This window comes from Plectropomus leopardus, chromosome 3, assembly GCF_026936395.1.
Source record: "Plectropomus leopardus strain MGB_pleo_1.0 chromosome 3, ASM2693639v1, whole genome shotgun sequence".
Lineage (NCBI taxonomy): Eukaryota > Metazoa > Chordata > Actinopteri > Perciformes > Serranidae > Plectropomus > Plectropomus leopardus.
Genome location: NC_142178.1, coordinates 21,804,779 through 21,825,653, shown reverse-complemented (window position 1 = coordinate 21,825,653; position 20,875 = coordinate 21,804,779). Strand labels below are relative to the sequence as shown.

Sequence of the window (20,875 nt, the reverse complement as noted above, 5' to 3'; positions counted from 1 at the left end):
ACACAAACAAATTTAAACAGGAGTTTGGTTGTGTTGAACATTTTTTTGACAGGATTTGATACCAAAAGAAACTACATGCTTATTAGATGATGATAGAGGTGCCGCTGTATTCATAATAAGACACATTTCTGCACAGATGGGGATCACTGACTGTTCACACTCAGATATTTCCAAGATTAATAACATCACAGATCTGAATCCTTCCTCTGAGTGCGTCTCTTGTTTCTCAGTGTTATGTGTGGGCTGATGGAGGAAGTGGGTGATTTCGCGAGTGTACATGCTGTAGGCTCTCTCCATCTCCTCTCTGCTGCACTGTGGACACACCCCTGCTGCTGCCCCATCCTGCACACTCAGCTGCGTCAAGTCAGCCAGCAGCAGCAGGGACGAAACAGGAAGTCAGGACCACAACTGAGTTAACATACACATGAGTAAATCAGATAACATGGTCAAACACACTCTCAAAATAAAGTTAGAAGAATACACAGTCAATCAGATTTGTTATTTCAATTCATGTTAGTCATGCTTGATTTTCTGTTGTAGGCTTTTCCATCAGACAAATTAATTTTGGAATACATTTTTCATAATCTGAATTTACTTTGGTCCCCTTTAAGATAAAATCACTTGCAAAATAATAAATGTTTTGATTTTCAGTACGTTTGCAATTTTCATTATTGTTTACAGCATAGAAAATCCAACACATCTTAACATTTGCCCAAGATGAAACCAGCCTTTTTGTGCATAAGGGAACCCTCTTTACCAGATGAGCTACTGGGTTCCCCAATTAAATGTTATTTTGACAAGAGCAGGAGGAAAAATGCATAAAAATGCATGATAAAATGCATTTGAACAATTGATTATTTCACATGTATTGAATGGCTATAGAATTAATCCATAATGTCTAAAAATAATAATAATAATAACAAAGTTACTATTTATTATTATTATTATTATTATCATTATTATATTATCATCATTATTTTGTTGATATTAGTTTTTATTAGGTTTATGAGGTTATTTTTATAATAATTATTTTCATTAGGTTTTCATACAAACTGTTCTTTATTGTCCCAAACTCCAAAAATCCACAAGGTGTGTATATTTTGCATTTGCACCGAATTGATATTCCATATGTTATTTCTTTTTTTTTTTTTACTGTATTTCCAACTTTTTAGTCTTTCTCAACGTATCTTCACTTTATAACCTGTCATCTGAAGAATAAAACATTAACTAGTTCTGCTGTTCGTCTCTGGGACAGAAAGGAGTCTTTATTTTGACAGTTGTGACCGGATGTGTGCATATTGTGTCAGTCTTGACGGTGGTGGGATCGCGCGCTCAGGTACGGCAGCGCATCACACTCGGGTAGAGGGAGAGAGAGCAGCAGCAGTGCAGGGAGAGAGGTATTTATAGCCTAAAGCGAGGCTGCAGCACTGAGATAAGGCTTGGGACCAAGCCGCAGGCAGACAGACAGACAGACAGGGCTTAGGGAAAAGAGGACACGTCAAAATGAAGCCGTTCACCACGGTAGTTTTATTCGGGGCCGCGGTGGTCGCGCTGGTCAGCGCCGCCGGTACCGAGGGGGAGATCTCCTTCGAGTACCACCGCTATGAGGAGCTGCGGAAGGCGCTGGTGTCGGTGTGGCTGCAGTGTCCGACCATCACCCGCATCTACACCATCGGGGAGAGCTTCGAGGGCCGCGAGCTGCTGGTGCTGGAGATGTCCGACAACCCCGGGACGCACGAGCCTGGTCAGTTTTACGCATGCAGAAAGCTTCATAATGCGCTGAATGTGCACCCCATCCCTACTCCCTTTGTCCTCCACCGCACGCTGTGATCATAACACAAACACATCACGCACTATTGCGCAGAGCTGATGCTCTTATTTCATGTTCAGAAATGTGCGTCTGTGTGTGTGTGTGTGTGTGTGTGTATGGCTGAAATGACCGGAGAAGTGTACAGAGGAGGAGCGCAGGTGTTTCGTATCCGTGTGCGTGAAAAGCGCGAGGGCCTGCTGCATCACTTCAGAGGAGTGTAGATGGTAGATTGTGGGATCAGCCACGCAAAGCCGCCATTTTGCTGGTTGATAAAGATCTCTTCGTGCTTATCCCGAGTCGTGATGCTGAGAGAAAACATCCCAAACGCGGTGAACCACGCCACGGTTCACTGGGCTTTTCAATTAACGTCTCTGCCAATCAAAAACAGATGTATCAGCAGTGCTGGCTGCAACATCTCTGAGAAATAAGAGTTGATGCGCAGCCTTCAAAGAGGGAAGCTGAATATTAAATGAAGCTCTGTATGATGTTTCTTGGTGGAGCTAAATTATGCCATGACTTCACATCATCTTTCTCCAGCAGGCTAGAAGAAACCATAGACGAAGTGAGCAAACGGTTTGAGGGGAACACCAGCCACAGGAGGTGCAAATGTGGGCAACCACCTCTGCTATTTTTAGATGCTAAGCACCTTCTTTTTTTCTCCAAAGTCACACCTAAAAGGAGTAAGAATCCACATTAGGTGTTTTTGTATGCATTATTACTTAAGATGTGCAAAATCTCCTTGAAATTCAACAGCAGGAGTTGAGTAAACACCTTAAAGGTCGGGAGAAAATTAAACACCAGCTTTCAATGAAGCCTGTTTTTTAAAGGCTTTTTGGAAATTGAAAGACAGGCCTGAATTATTTCAAGATGCTTCAGTGATGGAGATAAATAATAGCCAGATTCTTTTTATGTTCCTTTACGTCTTCCCTGATATGATTTATTTCAAGTTTGAAATAAATCACACTATATATCATTATGTTCTTGTTTTGCAGATAAAAATTGTCTTTCTCTCAGTATCATAAACTGAACGTTAAGTTGACTTGGATGTTTGTCTCCATCTCAAAAAGCTGTGCACAAAAAAAAGTCCAGGACTTTATCGTTTGATCCTAGACAAAATCTCTCATACTGCATTTTAAAAATATGCCACCAAATTGACCACTTTTAACCCCTTAATCCCCAAAAATGACCAGCTGGAGGCTAGTTTAGCGTTTTCTTCTATACAGCATGATGTTTATTTTGTAGATTATGGTTCCATTTAAGGCCTAGAGGCACCATGCAAAAAACTAGTGGTGACGAAAGGATGGCTGTCGCGTCGCCTCATGTTGTCTGTGAGTCGCACGTAAAGATGGCATCTAACAGCCAACTAGCACGTACCGTCTGTGTCTGTGTGAGAGAAAATAACTCTCCCTACCAGCAGGTGGCGACGGTTCTACTCATCAAGCCTAACAGGATGGATTTAAGACGCTAGTTAGCCAGTTAACACATTAACACCGCAACCTGGTGTAGAAAGAACAAACGATATTTACTGTGCACGAGCGAACAATGACAAACTATCATAAACCGTTTCTGTTAAAGAGCTCAAAATGCTAAAAACATAATCTTGTCTAACAGCAAGTTTGTTTTGATCTCACACCCTCTTGACTTAAGTCATTTCTTTGCTTTCCTCACTTCTGTTTCTCCCCTCATGAGTGATTGCGTTCACTGACAGGTTCCACAGCGTCTGACATCGATTCCACATGCTGAATCTAAAAAATAAAATAAAATTTAAAAAAAAGCTGAGTGACAATGCAGCTGGACAGGGCCTTTAGAGTAAAATAGACGATAAAGCAGGGTATGCTTTACGGCTGCCTTGTAATTGACAAGTTGCTACCATGACTTCTGAGGGTCGATTATTATTGTCCTGGCCGATTATCGGGGCAGATATTTGGCATTTTGACGATTATCTGTATCAGTGTTTTATTGTAACGATTGCCAATAAAATTAATTAAATGCAAAGAAAGTGTTAGCACTGGAGGAACTTTTACTTTATAAAACCTCAGGAATCTATTTTATTTATTTATTTTTTGTTTAAGTTTAAATTGTCTAAGTTTAAGTTGTCATGACTTTATAAAAAAGGTTGCTGGGAACGTGCTGTATATGATTTTGAAAGTTTCAGTTTTGATTAAACATTTGCTAAAGACATTTAAGCAAAGTTTTATGTTGAAGTTTGTTATATTACAAATTCTAAATATTGACAGAAAGATTTTATTTTTATTGTGAATGCATGTTGGTTACAAATATTGGTTATCTGTCTCATTAACTACTAATTATCGGTATCGATATCGACCCTGAAAAACCAATATCGGTTGACCCCTAATGACTTCTACTTCGCGTTCTCAGTCAGATCCACCCCTCGTTCATCCACAGCTCCACCTTTTGCCCAAATATGATCACTTCTGGTTAAAAAAAAGATGGCAACAGCTGAAATGGCAAAACCTGAGGCTTCAAAACAGTAGTCCACAAACCAGTGGGTGACATTATGGTGGCTATGGCCTCTTCTTTCATACAGTCTTTGGTCAGCACTGAGAGCAGTAATGTAACATGAATGGATTAACCTTCAGTCCATTTAACCTTAATGAACGTCTGGGTACGGGTCAGTGATTCCTGTCCTACTCGCTAAACATATACAGCAGGAAGCGATTAATTTCACACAAGTAATCCTGAAGCAGCGCTCTCAAAATAAAAAAAAAAGAGCTCTTTGCCTGTAGTTATAGTATATGTGGTTACCAGTCGAGTCTGTGGCGTGTTAATCATATCTCGCATGTAGCATTTTGCGTAAAAGTGTATTTTCTTCTCTGTGTGGTCTTAATGGTGCACCACAGGTTGTGTGTGTTTAGCTGCCTGCGTGGTCACAGAGTCTAATGACCGTATGCACGTTCTAAATAAGCCCGTAATAGTCTGGTGGGCGTGCGCCGGCATGAGTCACAGTAGCGATGCAGAGACCTTATTACTACCAGATGAGTTTCCAAGCCGCTGCTTCACCAACAGGGGCAGCACCTCCCCCCTCCCCTCCTCTACTTCCACCTCTACTGAGCAAAACATCCAGAGCAAGACGGAGGGTGATGAAACAGAGAAGGAAACAGAGAAGAGGAGCTCCAGAGACAGACAGGGCAAAGGAGATGCTGAAAGATGCTGGTTTCAGGTCAGAGAAGAGAAATGAGTCAGGAAGAATAAAATCTGCAAAGACAGGAAACCCTTTTAAGCTTCTTCTTGAAAGGGCCCAACCAATATTTTATCTGACCTCGCACTGTGTGTCCAAACTCTAAGGTGGAGCCGAAATAGCAGTTGCCGGGGCAACAGATCGGCTTAGTGCACTGAGCTGACTGGCAGCTCGTGGTTGGCTGGTTGGCTGGCTGGATGGCTCCGGAGGACGACGGGCCTGAGCTCGTGCATCTGTCAGTGAGCAGCCATCTGTCATACACTGCAGCACAGGAAGTGCCTATAGCCAAGAGTGTAAACACACTGGTTACATATTAATATACAGTATATTGAGACACAGTGTAGGAACAGCAGTGGAAAGTGACTCGGGTTACTCCAGCAGTCCATAGTCCATAGTCCAATGTTCTTAAATAATATATATCATTATTTTTATTTAACCCTTTGAAACCTGAGCAAATAAAAAGTTGCAAGAAAATTACCTGAAATTAGCACAAAAAAAATAAAAGGACAGTGCTAAAATACTACTTTAACTCCTTTGCGCGGGCAGTAGCTCGCTCACCATTTTATGGTTGAGAATGATGGCCTCAGGCATGGAGGTACTGACTCTCATCCAGTTTAACATTCGGCTGCAAACCACTCCCGTGAGTGTTGGAGGTAACAGTCTTCTGAAGCCAACAGAACCACATCATCTGCAAAGAACATGTTACAGACATGAGAGAGCTATATTGTATTGTGTATAGAGTATTTTTGTTTGGCCATATGATATCGTAATCAAATGCATTTTGACCCGGTCTTGTGTATATATATATATATATATATATATATATATATATATATATATATATATATATACAGTATGTGTGTGTGTGTGTATATATATATAGTCATAATCTTGCCTTGGCACACTCTGGTTGTAGTCCAATTGCCAGCCTATAGAGCCCCATTGTAAACCCAGTAATGTTGAGTACCCCAAAGTTTTACATTATAAATGTATAGTAATGGTCCCCAGCATCAGGGAACTGCTGGATGCTAACTTGCATATGTTGGGCAATTTGCATAATATACCTGGACTCATTAATATGGTTTTGTATTTATCTAATGTCGCATAGTGTTTATGTTGAGAAACAATAGTGTTAATTGTTTCTCAACCCTCGAACTCAAACAATTATCTAATGGTCCAAAAATGTACTTAAACAATTAAATTGATATCATAAATGTGTCACGACTAGTCGGCAATGGTTTAAACCAAGGACAGCTAATAAGGGCAGTAATACCCCTTCACATTTCTAGCTGTAAGAAAGATTGATTGAAGCAAAACAACATCTGAACAAAAAATACGCCCCTCAGTGATCCAAAAATGAAGCCTGGAAGGCCCCTAAGGTCCCGAATGGGGCTTTAGAGTTTTAGCTACTTTATTGTCATGATGTTTATATAATTTAAGGTAGTCTAAAGCACAAGAGTGTAATTTTAATTAGTCTCCATTTGGAATGACAGGTGTCATTTTTGTTAAATATAGACCTTAGTTTTACTTGTATATCAGCTCTTTGAGTGTGCATGATGATGACTCAGGCTCTTCTTTGGTGACTTGGACTCGAACACTGGTGATTCGAGACTTGCCTCGGACTCAAGAGTTGGTGACTCGACTACAAAACTGACATTAACACATGTATAATAAAATTCAACAGTATTTATTATAGTAATTCTGTACATTTACTTAGGTAAGTTTTTGATAGCGGGACTTTTGCCTTTAATGGAATAGTTTTATAGTGTGGAATTGCTACATTTACTTCTTCCGCCTCTAAACAGGGGCAACATGTTTTCTCATTAGAAGGAGGTGTTTACCTCTTGCAGCTGGGACATATTTGAGTGTGTACGAGCTGAAAAGAGGGGCTTTTCTTCAGTGAAATGGGCTCTGGCTAAACTCTTCTGAATCTTCTGTCTGGAACTATTTATACAGCTTCTAGTATGAGGAGAAACCCTATCTTGTGATGGTTTCGGTTTTGTCTAAAGGTGAAAAAAAATCATGTCAGTATGAGGCTTCATCCAGTATGCTGTAGACCATCTCATGTGGGGGAGACGCTGGACTGTCGGAGGAAGTATGTAATCCCCAGTGAGCATGCATACAGTCAAAGTCTGCCAGAAACACTGCTGGATATGATTGTATCAAATGACATATATTGAATGTAAAGTTGTAGTCATCATGGATTTAATAGTGCACATTACTATAGAAGATATTAGTAATAAATCCAGTGCGTCGTTTTGCGGACATTTTAGCCTTGAGGAGCCTCTTTTAGAAGAGATATCAAAAACAGCTGAGAGGAAAGAGGAGCCTATGAAAGATGGAGATGAAAAAAAGAAAGGAATGATGATTGAGAAAACGGAAAAACAGGAGTGTAAGGGTGACGAGGGAGCAGAAGAGTAATGGGTGAAAGAATGTAGAGGGAATAAGGGAGAGACAGAAGCGGAAGGAAGATGAGAGAAAGGCCAAGGCATCAGCCAGAGGTCATTTATTATACATCAGACACCGACATGCTTCCTCCTCCTCTCTGCCTTCACTGCGCTTCGACTTATTCTTCATGCTGGTTTGCTTCTTCTGCTGCCAAAGCTTCCTTTCTGTTTTTGTTTCCACCATTCCTTTTATGCTCTCAGTTTTATTTGATTTGGTATCTTGGTAGTTCATTTTTGTGTGGTTTGCGAGCTTCATATGCTGCACCTCAGCATGCTGTGACGTCAGTAATAAGTCCTAAAACCAGGAAATGAATTTGCATTTCAGCACCTCCGGTTCAAAGTCAATGGGTTTTTTGAATAGGTTTTTGGTTAGAAGCCTTAAATAAGGTCTGTGGTTAACACAAGCTTAAGAGACTTTCACGTTTTATTCTGCGACAAATATACGTCAGTAAATACCCCACACGCAAACTTTGAAGCTTTTATGTGTCATAAAAATAGAAGGTTACAACAAGTGGCTAAGACCTTCTTCCAGGGCCCAAAATATAGGTTGTGGGAGAGACGTAAAACTCAGGTTATCCCTGCATGAGAATGATGAATTTCTCCGTATTTATCAGAGACTGATATTTACGGAAGAAAGGAGACATATCTGCCTGCTGTGATTGGTTATTCCTCGTCACATGCGTGCTGCTGCGTTTCAAAGTTGAACCCTGTTAATCACGGGATGTAGTCATCACACTTAAAAAAAATAGGCGTTTGGAAGCCCTTGCACATTGTAACGGCAACAGCGTAGCTTATGAGGGTGCCTGCTGCGCATCTCCTTTGAAAGAATTGAGCACGCAAAAAACACGGCATGTGTACGGCCCCTAAGGCACCACTGCAAAGACGAAACATTCAGTTACTTGGGAAAATAATGTGCAAATTATTTTATCATAAAATTATAATTAGCAGCAGCCTTAGTAAATTTGAAAGGCCTCTATGTAGAATGGACAACTCAGCAGTTCAGGGGGTTTTAAAAGTAAAATATAAAACAGAGAGAAATCTGGTTGAGTTACAGAAGCTTTGGCTCTCAGTAGATATATTATATGATCCAACATTTATCATTTATCGTTTTTTACTTTTGCAGTGCTCCATCTTCTCCGTATGTCTGTGTAATATCAGATGTCAGAGCTGGCAGTCGATCAAAGCTAACAAACTGCCCATATATAAATGTGTGTAGGAGCACGAGACGGGCAGACAGACGCAGAGTGAGAGTGTATTTACTCAGCCTCCCAGTTGATTTGTGTCCCTCAGCACCTGTCCCTATAAGGGTTGCCACGACGACTGAGAGCCCTCTAATGTGGTGCTTCCCTAATGACGTCGCAGTGGCAGTCATTATGACGTGGTCACCTAGGAGACCGTATTGATCACCTGCCAGACACTCCTGATAATCCCTGACAAAGTGTAAGATGATGCAGTGGGTTTTGTCAGCCTCAGATGTTATATCGACCTGTGGGGAGCCGAGCTGTGAGGATCAGACATTTACAAATATTCAGAAGATCTCCACCTCGTGGGGATGTTTAAGATCTGTCTTTAACTTTTCACATTTGTTTTCACATGTGAAATATATAAAAACCAAGGACAAACGAAGGTTGTCGACACTGAATATCTAATACTTCCAAAAATGGGCAGCAGTGCAGCAGTCTTCTTTTTCAAGTAAAAATACATGTGAACAAGAGGGTCATCAATAGTTCTGAGCAAAAACAGTTGATTTTATGAGTTACAAAAACTTAAATAGCAAGATCCTAGTCACCAGACAAAAATGTTGGCATTGTACGTTTCTGTACATTTCTGTGTTTCATGCGTATCATATAATTGTTTCTGTCTCTGACTTTGCGGTGGATGACGTGACTCCTAGGCGAGATGCTTGCCAAGCTACAGACCACTCTTCAAGTCTCACAAAACCGTTTTTTTTCGGCAATTCATTGCTGTGTTTCCTGCATTTTTTAGCTGCCAAACATGGGTGTTTTTTAGCGACCCATCACTGTTTTTCCATGGGGATAGTGTCACAAAAAGCTGTTGTTTTTTACTGAGACATTCCTGCATTTCCAGCAAGGATAATGTCACCAGAACCGGGTATTTTAAGCCAAAACGTACCTTTTCCTCACTATAACCAAGTGGTTTTTTTCTGCCCAAACTTAAACACAGCTTTGTTGAAACACAGAAAAACATAAACTTTTAACGTATCGTATCGTATCTGCTACACGATAACACAGAAATGCAATGTATCTGTAATTTTTTGGAATGTACAATGCCAAGATTTATCCTGGTGATTGGGGTTGCTGAGAAGCAGCAACCTCTGGGCTGAAAACATCAACATGGAAGTGCCAAAATAATGAAAAAGTTTACAAAAGCTGTTTACATTTTATTAAATTAAAGTTAAGCATAACTGAGAGCAGGCTGCTTTTAGTGAGAGGTTGTCTGCAGATTATGTCCCCTGCTTCTCAGTCAGATCCACCCCTCGCCCTTGCACAGCGCCAACCTCTCGCCCAAATATGGTCACTTCTGGTTCCAAAAAAACAGATGGTAAAAGCCAAATTGCCGAACTTGAGGCGTCAAAACAGTAGACTATAATGCAGTAGATAGGTAGCTAAATCCATTTTTTTCTACAATGGTTGCCGCCTTGTTTGCAACTGTTTTGGTAATTGATAAAGCATTTCACTTATTTTTCAAACAATAATCATTCTCCAACTTCTGTAATGTGAAAATTTGCTACTTTCTGTTTTATATAATCGTTGACTGAATATAATTAGCTTCTGGACCGTTGGTCAGACAAAACAAGACATTTCAAGACATCTACTTTTGGAAAACATTGTAAACTGGTATTTCTGGTATTTTATGGACCGAACAATGAACTGTAATGAATTGTTAATTACAGCCAAAAATGTCACAATTCCACGTACAATTAGGAAAATGTGTGTCCCACCTACACAGTGATGCATCATGCTCGCCGTTGTATGTATTTGAGATTAAAAAGGAGTAAACAGAGCTGTTACATAAGCATGAGTTAGCAGAAATGATATTCAGTGATATTAATACAAAATACTGAATGCAGTAAACTATCATCAGCCCTCCTATTGCTTACCCTGCATCGTAAATTCATCAGTATGTACTACATGTGTTGGAGACAGGAAAGGTCTCCAGATACTGAGCATCTGTGTAATAGCTTGAATCGTAGTAACTCATTTTGGCAGAGTCCAACTTCAAAGTGTGCGCGCGAGTGTACGAACGTGTGAGTGCATGTGTTTGGCAGTTTTGTCGGGCCTCCAAAGCCTGTAAAAAACATTCACCAACGTCAGAACAGAAAGAGTTAATTGTAGTCTTGAAATCATTAGTAGCAACTCAGAGAGGAACCAGATTTGAGCGTTTAAAAATAACCCGACTACCAGATGTGTGCTGGGCGGTGTGTGTGTAGCCACTGGGATACATTAAACACTCAAAGAAATATGCTAAAATGGATAAAAAAAAGATGCAAATGTGAAAATATTGACAGAAATTTACACTTGAAATGGTGAAAGTATTATTTTTATAACATATTAGCTTGCCACATTAATTTTAATGAAGTGAAAAGTGCAAATCGGTAAAAAAGAATCCCTAATAATGGCCAAATTAGAGTAAAAAAACATTAAAACACACACACAAGCCCCCAATAAAACCAGCCCCCTGCTGCAATTTGGTTTAAAACATACACAAAAACAGACACACACACACACTTCTCACCATCTGCCGCTCTCTGGCTACATTTCATAACTCATATCTGAACAAAAGACTTTTTTTTTTTTATTCCTCAGCGTTCGGAGAAGTTCCTTTATTCTCGTCCAGCCACAGAAAGCCGCTAATCTTTGTTTTGTAGTTAATGTACACTTGTAGCTCAGACTTTATCATTCTCTTCATCGTTTTTTAAAAGAGCTTTATATAGCTCCTCAGTTGCACTTCCCTTGCGCTAATGTGTGTGTATATTTGCATTCCTTGAATAGACTCAGAGAAGAGAAGAAATAGACAGTTGTGTATTAGTGTATCAGTGTATTAAACAGATGGTTAAAGCATTAACACACGGCTTTATAGACAACGGCGATATAAATAGACATAAAGCCTATACTTACTATGATAAAGGAAAACAAAGCAAGTAAAGGGAAAGCTGTCTATTCATGTTTTATGGCTGTACACTGACATGGCAAACATCATTTGAACAGAGAAACACAGTTACATATCGTCATTGTCGGGTGTAAACCTTGCATCTTCACTTTTTTTTAGTGTCAAAACCCCAGCAAAATGATTTGTGTCATTATCTGGATTTGATTGATTAGGTCCGATAAATTCTAGAAGAGCCACAGAAATGATTTCATCCCCATTCAAGTTAGCGGAGGGCTAAACTGGAAGTAGTGCGCTTACTCTACAGTATGAAAATGAAAGCACTGCAGACATTAAATTAAAGTGCGGGTAAAACAAAAATAAATACGTGTAATGGGTCTGTCACCACTGAAACTGTGTTAATAACCCCCCAGCCAAATTTGAATCATCAAAAAAACTGCCAGGTATATAAATTTTGGTTTCGAAATCGTGAAAAAATGAGCAGTATTCTCTGATCTGAGACGCAGTTTAATGGTTCAATTCCACAGTGCAGTACTCCACAGTACCTAATGTTTTTTTTTTACATTTTTAATATGTATTCTCCAAATTTATAGTGTGTTAAGAAGAAATCACTGATTTTGCTTTCTCAAACTTTACATTAAATGCATCATTAACATCAGTTAATGTTGCTGCTATGTTTAATGTTGTGCTAACAATCGGTTAGCACATGAAAGAAAGTTTCATTTCTTCAGCCTCACCACTACATACCGCTAAATACTACACATTAGACCTTTAATGACTGTTGGTTGGACATTTTAAGATTTTATTTGATAATCAAATGTGAAACACCTTTTTTTCAGGAGAGAGACTCACATATCAGATAGAATTTTCACTTATTTATGGCATTTGAAACATCTTTTCAGTTGCCATTGCGCCTGTATACCTATTTTAAGCAAAGTTTCTTAAGCACTGCTGAAATACTGCACATTTCTCAGTGCTAATGTGAAAAGGGAAATTTTACATAGGCTTTTTTTGTAAGGGCAGTGAGAGCATGAAGGGTGGCTCACTGGTTACAAGTTAAAAACAGCATGAGGTTGCAAAAACCCCAGAGGATCCCTAAATTTGTCCTGAAGTCAACATTTCCTGTGATGTAGTCAAATGTGATCCCTGACCTGTCACTCCACCAAGATTGTCCGTGACAGCGTCACTCAATAATCCACCGTCTCTCGGTCATTATTGTCCAAATGGAGTTCTGGACTGAGTTCACTTGTGTTTAACCTTTCAGCTGATGAGTCAGTGTGTTTGCCACTGCTGGTGTGTGAGGACACAGTGTTACATTGTAATGCTGTGTGTGTGTGTCCAGAGTAACCTCCCTAACAATGACAATGCTTTATCAGTGGGCTTGACTTGGTCCCAATAAATGTTTGTTTCCATGGTAACTGACTTGAATGGCTTGCTCTTACAAAGATTGTGACGTTATTGTGATATTGCTTTTTGTGATTACGTGGCCCAGTTGTGTTTTGTGACGTAAAGTGTGGCTAGTTTTAGCTGGTAAAAGGTGTGTTCATTGTCCACCTTGGTAAAATTCTCCTTCTTTCTAAAATGTTCCTGTTAGTCTTATTTTTATTCAGTTCAGCATCTCGCTCTGAGCCTTAAAGACGCTATCCAGATGAAGCTTGAATACATAATGCAGAATTATAGCTCTGTCTGTGTCGCAGTAACACAGCAAGTGGCTTCTTCTTCTTTCCTTCAGGGGAGCCTGAGTTTAAGTACATCGCCAACATGCACGGCAACGAGGCCGTGGGCAGAGAGCTGCTCATCTACCTGGCTCAGTACCTGTGCAACCAGTACCAGCAAGGCAACGAGACCATCATCGACCTCGTCCACAACACCCGCATCCACTTGATGCCCTCCATGAACCCAGACGGCTTCGAGAAGGCAGCATCACAGGTGATGACACAACACCACAAGAAACACACTGTGTATTCACAAACCTGATCCGAGGATTTACCACCAGACAGATTAAGCTTACGAGACAACAAATATCGACTCCACAACTGTTGGCTTTAAATCTGACACACACACGCACAGAGCAAGGATAGTTACTATTAAATCTCCCTTTACTCGCATCCCTTTACTCCTACATTTGTAAACAAAATCTCCTGTTTCCTGCTCAGCCTGGAGAGATCAAGGACTGGTTTGTCGGCCGCAGTAACGCGCAGGGCGTGGATCTGAACCGCAACTTCCCAGACCTGGACCGCATCATATACATCAATGAGCGTGAGGGCGGAGCCAACAACCACCTGCTGCAAAACATGAAGAAGGCTGTGGATGAAAACACCAAGGTACGAAAAGAGTCAGTAGAAGTGATTATTGGACGAGGTTGCAGTTATTTCTTATTGGCAACAAATCCCATGAAAAGAACAAAACAACATAACTTCACTCCAAACTTTACAACTTATTCATGCTCTTTTTCACACTCAGCCCCACACCCATTTATTCTCTCTGAACATATAAATATTCATTGATGGGTCACAAATATATAAGTATAATTTCATTTGTCTAAAAACAACAACTAAAAATCATTTTTTGAGTACGTTAGTTCCTCATCCATGTGCCGGCTGAACAAATGAATTTAAAAAAAAAAAAAAATCTCATATAACTAGTCTTCAACTGTTAACCAGGTGCTCAAAGGTGAGTGGTCAATACAACTCAGACTACGAATGCAAACCAGAACATTTCTGATACCAAAATCTTCTGCAGAAATCTGTTTATAGAGATTAGTGTAGAATTGACTTAATTGGCTATAATTGATTTTCTTTATAATATTAATGTATTAAATGAACATATGTTAGAAAGGAAACATGCATCAACGGCCAGCTCTCCCAGTACCACTGATCTACTTAACTACTTGCTGAGCAGGACGCCATTAATGTTTACATCTTGCACTGTCATGAGTCTCTTGTCCACGAGTAGATGCATGCTTAGTTCTGCACAGTGATGTGGTTGGCGGGTGTAGTTCGGTAGAAAGAAAGTAGTTCTGACATGAAACTACTCACAACAAGGTCTGTGGATTATCTTGAGTCACCCTGTCCATGGTTTATGGACAGGGACATAGCTGTTGAGTTTTGTTAACTCTAGCTCTGTTATATTGGAGAGAAGGTAGACATCTCTACAATAAATATCTCAAACACTTGGTAACTCACACCAAAACAAGCCAGATTGATAAATATCACTACAGGTAAAAGGACAAATGTGTATTTTTGATTTAGGAGTGAACTGTCTGTTAAACTGCTGGATGTGTAATAATGAACTGTCTGCTAACAAGTTTGTCAAAGGTTAAAAGGTGATGATGTCAGTGCTGCCTTGTTTCTGCCGCCCTCAAGTGGACAAAATATCTAGTATTTAAGGTTTAAAATAAACTTAACTATGAGCGAACATGACACTCAGTGCAGCAGTCTGATGCATTTTGATAGTTTTTGTGCAGTTTTTGGGAGCTCTGCAGCATAGAGTAATAAATAATATCAGTCTTTACTTCATTTTTGTTTTTTGGTTATTTCATGGGATTTGTTGCAAACAACAAAGTAAATACAATATTACCAGGCTTTTTTTTAATGCTCTCTAAGAAAATACAGAAATGTCTCTTTGACATGTTTGAAGGTGAGGTGTACGTTTTTAAGAATAAATAATTATTGTGTTTTTGTCATCGCAGCTGGCTCCAGAGACCAAGGCAGTGATCCACTGGATCATGGACATCCCCTTCGTGCTCTCAGCTAACCTGCATGGAGGAGACGTGGTGGCTAACTACCCATATGATGAGACTCGCACTGGTACATAAACACACATGTGGACATACAGTCCTGAACACACCCTGCTTTTACTGTTTGGGTTGTAAAACTGTGTATAAAATGCGACCCTGCTCTGTATGAGAAAGTTTCCGCTGATTTAATGAGACAAATATTTAACCTATAAATGAAACAACAAACGTTTTATTTCTTTTACTTCACAATGTCGTAACTTTAATTTAAATCAGATGAAAAATGCTTACCATTACGGCTTCCTGTGCATCGTTATTCAGCGTAAACAAAATGTACTCACGCAAGCTCTCTTAATGTGTTGCAGATGCAGGTGTTTAATAAGTCAATATTTCATCACAGTTGCACATTTTGTGTGTTCCCGTCCTGCTCATTCCTCCTGTAAGGCTCCACCCATGAGTACAGTGCCAGTCCTGATGACATGATGTTCAAGTCTCTGGCGAAGGCCTACTCCATTTACAACCCAGTCATGTCCAACTCTAACCGACCCCCCTGCCGTAAGAACGATGATGACTCCAGCTTCAAAGATGGCATCACTAACGGAGGGGCGTGGTACAGCGTGCCGGGGGGTAAGAGACAACAATGTGTGTGGTTTTGTGTTTTGCAAGTAAAGAGATGCCTTGGCTTATAGGTTAAAACTAAGGGTGGGCATCTCATGATTTGATTCGGATAGAGAGGGACAGAGACCATTATTAGAAGATAATAATTTTGAAAAATAGGGAAAAATGTCCAGAAAACTATATTTATAATAATTATTATTCTAACTATTATTAGCTATTTTATCTATGAATTATTATTATTTATTTGTTTTTTTACTTTTTGTTTAGCTTTGACATTTTTTCTTTGCTTTTCTTTTTTTAAATTTTATTTGAAGTATTTTTTGTTGTTGCTCATAATTTGTAATGTCTTGTGTGGGATTTTTTTTTTTTTGTTTAGAGAAATTAAGACAATTAGTGGAGGTTTCAAAGGGTTAAAAATGACATGTACTGAAACATTTAGTTGTCAGTGCTCTGTAGTGTACAAATTTGTAATGGCGATGTATCAAAATTACCCAAAACATATCTTTTGCATATCTGTACTTCAAAATCTTGTTTTAATATGATTATAAATTAGCTTCTGATGTATTGAACTGGTTGGGCTCTATTTAAAATGTCATTGCAAAGGCAAGTAACTTGTCTGAAATACCCTAATAATTTGTCCATGACAACAGTTGAAGCCAAACTGTCCTCTGAAAATCACCAAAACCAGACTAACTGGGCTTTCATTTCTATGAAAAATGTCTAAATATGTATGTTTTCTACTGTCATGGACAACATCTCTACTTCCTGTCACTTTCATTAATGTCGCTCTGTGTCTCCCTTTTTAACTGACCCATAACAGGAATGCAGGATTTCAACTACCTCAGCAGCAACTGTTTTGAGATCACTCTGGAGCTCAGCTGTGACAAGTTCCCCAATGAGGACACACTCAAGACCTACTGGGAGCAGAACCGCAACTCACTGGTTAACTACATTGAGCAGGTAGGCAGCACCGCCAGGACTGTAAGTAAGGTTTTATCTAATGTTGTTGTAGTTTTGAATTTGGTTTAAATGAATCCAAAATGTCTTTGTGTCATTTCTAGTGTGTTCACCCCAAAGAGCATTGTACCATTTACATCCAAGCCCAAACAGATGTTTTCCCTTTAGATTTCTTTCTAGAACATGAGAAGAAGTAAAATCAACTTAACAAGGCGAAAAATAGAAAAAAAAATAACAAAAAAAGACAAAAATAAGAAAAAAAAACTTAACTTAAAAACTTAAAATGTGCTGAAATGTGTGAGAATTATTTTATATATTGATTACATTTTTTCTGTAACATCTTTTTAAATCTAAAATTAATATTATTATAATTATAGTTTTCTTTTTATCTGTATTTATTTTTTTCTCAAAATTTTCTAATAATTCTCCAATCTTATATAAAATTATTTTCACCTTTTACTAATTTCTTTCATTTTTTCTTGACAAGTTGGTCATTGCCTTTTTTCCTGATGTTTTCAAAGGAAATCAAAACAATTTGCTCAAGTTTCAAAGGATTAAAAAGCTTGTAAAATGCATCTGAATGCCGAACAAGAAAACTGCTGCTGATCTAGGTTTCAAAGTTGTAACCTGGCCTTGATTTTGCCACTTTTTGTGTTTGTGTGTGTGTTTATAGGTTCACCGTGGTGTAAAGGGCTTCGTACGTGACCTCCAGGGCAACCCTATTTCCAACGCCACTATTTCTGTGGAGGGCATCGACCATGACATCACCACAGGTATCAGCATCCAGTACAAACAAAATTCATAATAGATCCATGGTACAAACACACAATCCACAGAGACCACACTGACGTGATGATGTGGAGTGTGATGATGAGATGCTATAGTGGCATCTGGTGGTCAAAGCTGGTACTGCTCCAATTTTTCATCTGCAGATTTTTATGTGCACCTGCTCATCATATTACCATAACAAGACATCTTTTCTGATGATCCATCAGATGTTCTGTGTGTTGCTTACTTATGTGTGTTAATGAGATAATCTGTGCTCTGTAGCCAAAGACGGAGACTACTGGCGCCTTCTGGCTCCAGGAAACTACAAAGTGGCGGCCTCTGCCCCGGGATACCTGACCGTCATCAAAAAGGTGGCTGTTCCCTACAGCCCTGCAACCAGGGTAAGACTCACAAACACATGAACCAAAATCTTTCTCACATTTACTGTGTGCTCATGTCGTATTTCCAAGAGGGTAGCTTACTTGCTGTACCAACAGAATTTTTTGTTCAATTAAAATTGAAAATACTGAATGTGATTAAGAAATTGGTGTAACAGATGGAGGTCCCTGAAGAAAAATCTTATTAAATGAAGGTCTGTTACCTAATGTGTATCAATTTTGGGGTCCTTAACACAAGATAGACACTGACGAAAGTCTGAAAAAAAAATTAAGTCTTTGGTGGGACATTAGAAATTTATCTTTATAAATAATATGTTTTAAAAAAACTGAAAAAACAATAAAAAAACAGACCCAGTTCTAGCATTATTTGGTGTGAAAGCAGCTACGAAAGAGCTGACAAATAGCTAATATAACATGATATGCTTTGTGAAATTGTTGGCACGAAGACTGATTTTGCTGAACTGGAAACAGAAAAACCCACCAGCCCAGCTAAATTTATTAAATGATGTGATGAAACATTAACATGTTGAAAAAAAACCAAAACATTTTCATTGAGAGGAAAGATGATTGTGTTCTACCTGAAGTGGCAACCCTTTATAGACCATTTCAATAAGACAATCCCATAACTTATTCTTGATAACACTGTAAAAACATCTCTGACATCCTTTTAAATTGTATTTATTTATTTTTCTTTTATCTTTCTTTTATTTTAATTTTTAATTTTTTCTATCTTTCTTTATTTTTATTTATCTTTTTTTAAAAATAATGCATTTTTGCTTACTTGCTTGTTGCAAAGTATATGTATGTGTACATGCTCTTTGCACTTAACAATGCACAGGCATTTTGTTCAGAAAATCTACTGCATCTTCAGCTTCTTCACCTCACATGTGTCTCCATGTTGCACGGTCTCAGGTGGACTTTGAGCTGGAGTCTCTGATGGAGAGGAAGGAGGAAGAGCGGGAGGAGCTGATGGACTGGTGGAAGATGATGTCAGAGACACTGAACTTCTAAGGCGTTTTGTGTGGCTGATGATCGGACCGTCCGCACATCGATGTAATATATTCAACATTCTGTGTGCCCGTCCACTCTGAAAAAGAATATACTGTCTCTTTATGTATTTTGTTCTCTTTCGATCATTATTTTAATTGATTATTACTGTTTATTAATGTAATAATTTGCCTCAAACTCCTGTAGAATATCCTGCAGACACATAATACTGATGGACACGGAGGGATTTTGCAGGTAGTTTGATGGCAGTGAGATCGGTGTTGATTTCTGTGGTATTGTGTTCTTTATCGTACATGTGATTTGGTAACCATGGCACCCATCTATATAACCAACGAGTGACTGAGTAACAATATATGTAAAAAGAGCTGTTTACATCATTGCCACATGGCTCTGTCCAAAAATATTCATTTTTTTCTCTTGTTTTAAATGTCTCCGTTTCTCCTGGCTTTAGTAAAAATACACAAATATGATATAAAGCAACACACACCTTTTGAGTCCAAGTACACACAAACACACACACTGCTCCTCTCTCTGTAATATAAAACATTCAATGCTATGGTTTAGAGAAAATCTGGGACATTAAAAACACTGTAAACTCACTGTAAACATTATATTGTAAACAATCTATACAGGCAAGCTCGTGTCCCTGTATGTTATTGATGTTGAGGTTCTTTTTTTTAACTGACTGCAGCACAGCTTTGATTTTAGCACAAGATGAATGGTTATAATATATACTGTATTTATGAACTATAGGTATAGCAAGAAATGTGTGTTTTTTGTAACTAAGAAAAAAGAAGATAAGGTCATAACATGTATGAATCTGTCCACCTCAGTCTACCCAAAGCCATTCCTTAGTATGTACCCGACACAGGGAATACTGTGGTACAGAAAAAAACTGTGGTACATGTACACAGTGTTTTATTGAGGATAAATTAACACTAATCTTCTGCGTGGACACAGAACGTCTAGCTGACTGTATGAATGCAGTTCATCTGGTTTGAGAACACAGAAGGAATTTATTGAATGTATATCTATAGAAAAGGTTACAAATGTAAAGAATGAACTGATCAATAAAATCCCCTCTTTATGTTGTCAAACTGAAGTCATCTTGCATTTTGTTTCAGCTCGTCCAGGAGAGAGTAGCCCAGTCAGACACTGGGAATATCATGTGTTAACTGGTGTAATTCACTTTTTAATGAGGCCAAACGGTGCAAACTAGAAAGATAAGGTTAGACATGTTTAGTCCCTCAGAACTAATAAAACAGACTTTAAATTAGGCTTTAAAAATGTGACAGCGATTGTTGCAGTGAAATATACATGATTAAAATGGGATGAGTTGGTGCCCCCTGCAGTTCATACTATACGTGGTATGAAGAAATATCCACAATCCCTCCCATGTGAGGTTTATTAAAGTCTCATGTGGGAGTGAAATTATATTGAAATGACAAAAAAAATAATCTTAAAATTAGCAGGAAGGGATTTTGAGATACTAAAAAAACCTTTAAAAACGAAACAAAAAAACCCTAAAAAATAAAAAGAAATAACAAATAAATAAAAAACTAGGGGAAAATGTCCATAAAACTTAAATCATAATTACCTTAATTATATAGGCTATTTTAAATTAAGTAAAAATGATTTTTAAAGTGTTTTAGCACTTTCTGGAGGTCATTTTCATATTTTCTGGTTGTTGTTTTACTTTTTCCGGGTGGGGGGGCGGGGTGTGTGTCTATTTTCAGGTAAGTTTTTTTTTTATATAACTTCATTTTTGGGCCATCTCTCACTGAGTTTCTCGCTGTTCTCTTCCCT

General features: G+C 38.7%; 1 protein-coding gene across 1 annotated transcript; it reads left to right on the top strand.

Annotated features, from left to right (window-relative positions):
* Positions 1-1,328: 1,328 nt before the first annotated feature.
* Positions 1,329-20,166, top strand: cpe (carboxypeptidase E). Its single transcript, XM_042485282.2, has 9 exons — positions 1,329-1,744; positions 13,317-13,513; positions 13,741-13,908; positions 15,276-15,393; positions 15,765-15,947; positions 16,759-16,898; positions 17,569-17,668; positions 17,946-18,064; positions 18,974-20,166. Exons 1-9 carry the CDS (start codon positions 1,504-1,506, stop codon positions 19,070-19,072), a joined length of 1,365 nt encoding a protein of 454 aa, XP_042341216.1. The 5' UTR covers positions 1,329-1,503; the 3' UTR covers positions 19,073-20,166.
* The last annotated feature ends 709 nt before the right edge of the window (positions 20,167-20,875 follow it).

Excerpts from the sequence above, each read along its gene's own strand:
- cpe (XM_042485282.2), top strand. The coding sequence starts at position 1,504 with ATGAAGCCGTTCACCACGGTAGTTTTATTCGGGGCCGCGGTGGTCGCG. Across the intron at positions 1,745-13,316 it reads CCCCGGGACGCACGAGCCTG|GGGAGCCTGAGTTTAAGTAC; the intron begins GTCAGTTTTACG and ends TCTTTCCTTCAG. Across the intron at positions 17,669-17,945 it reads CGACCATGACATCACCACAG|CCAAAGACGGAGACTACTGG; the intron begins GTATCAGCATCC and ends TGTGCTCTGTAG.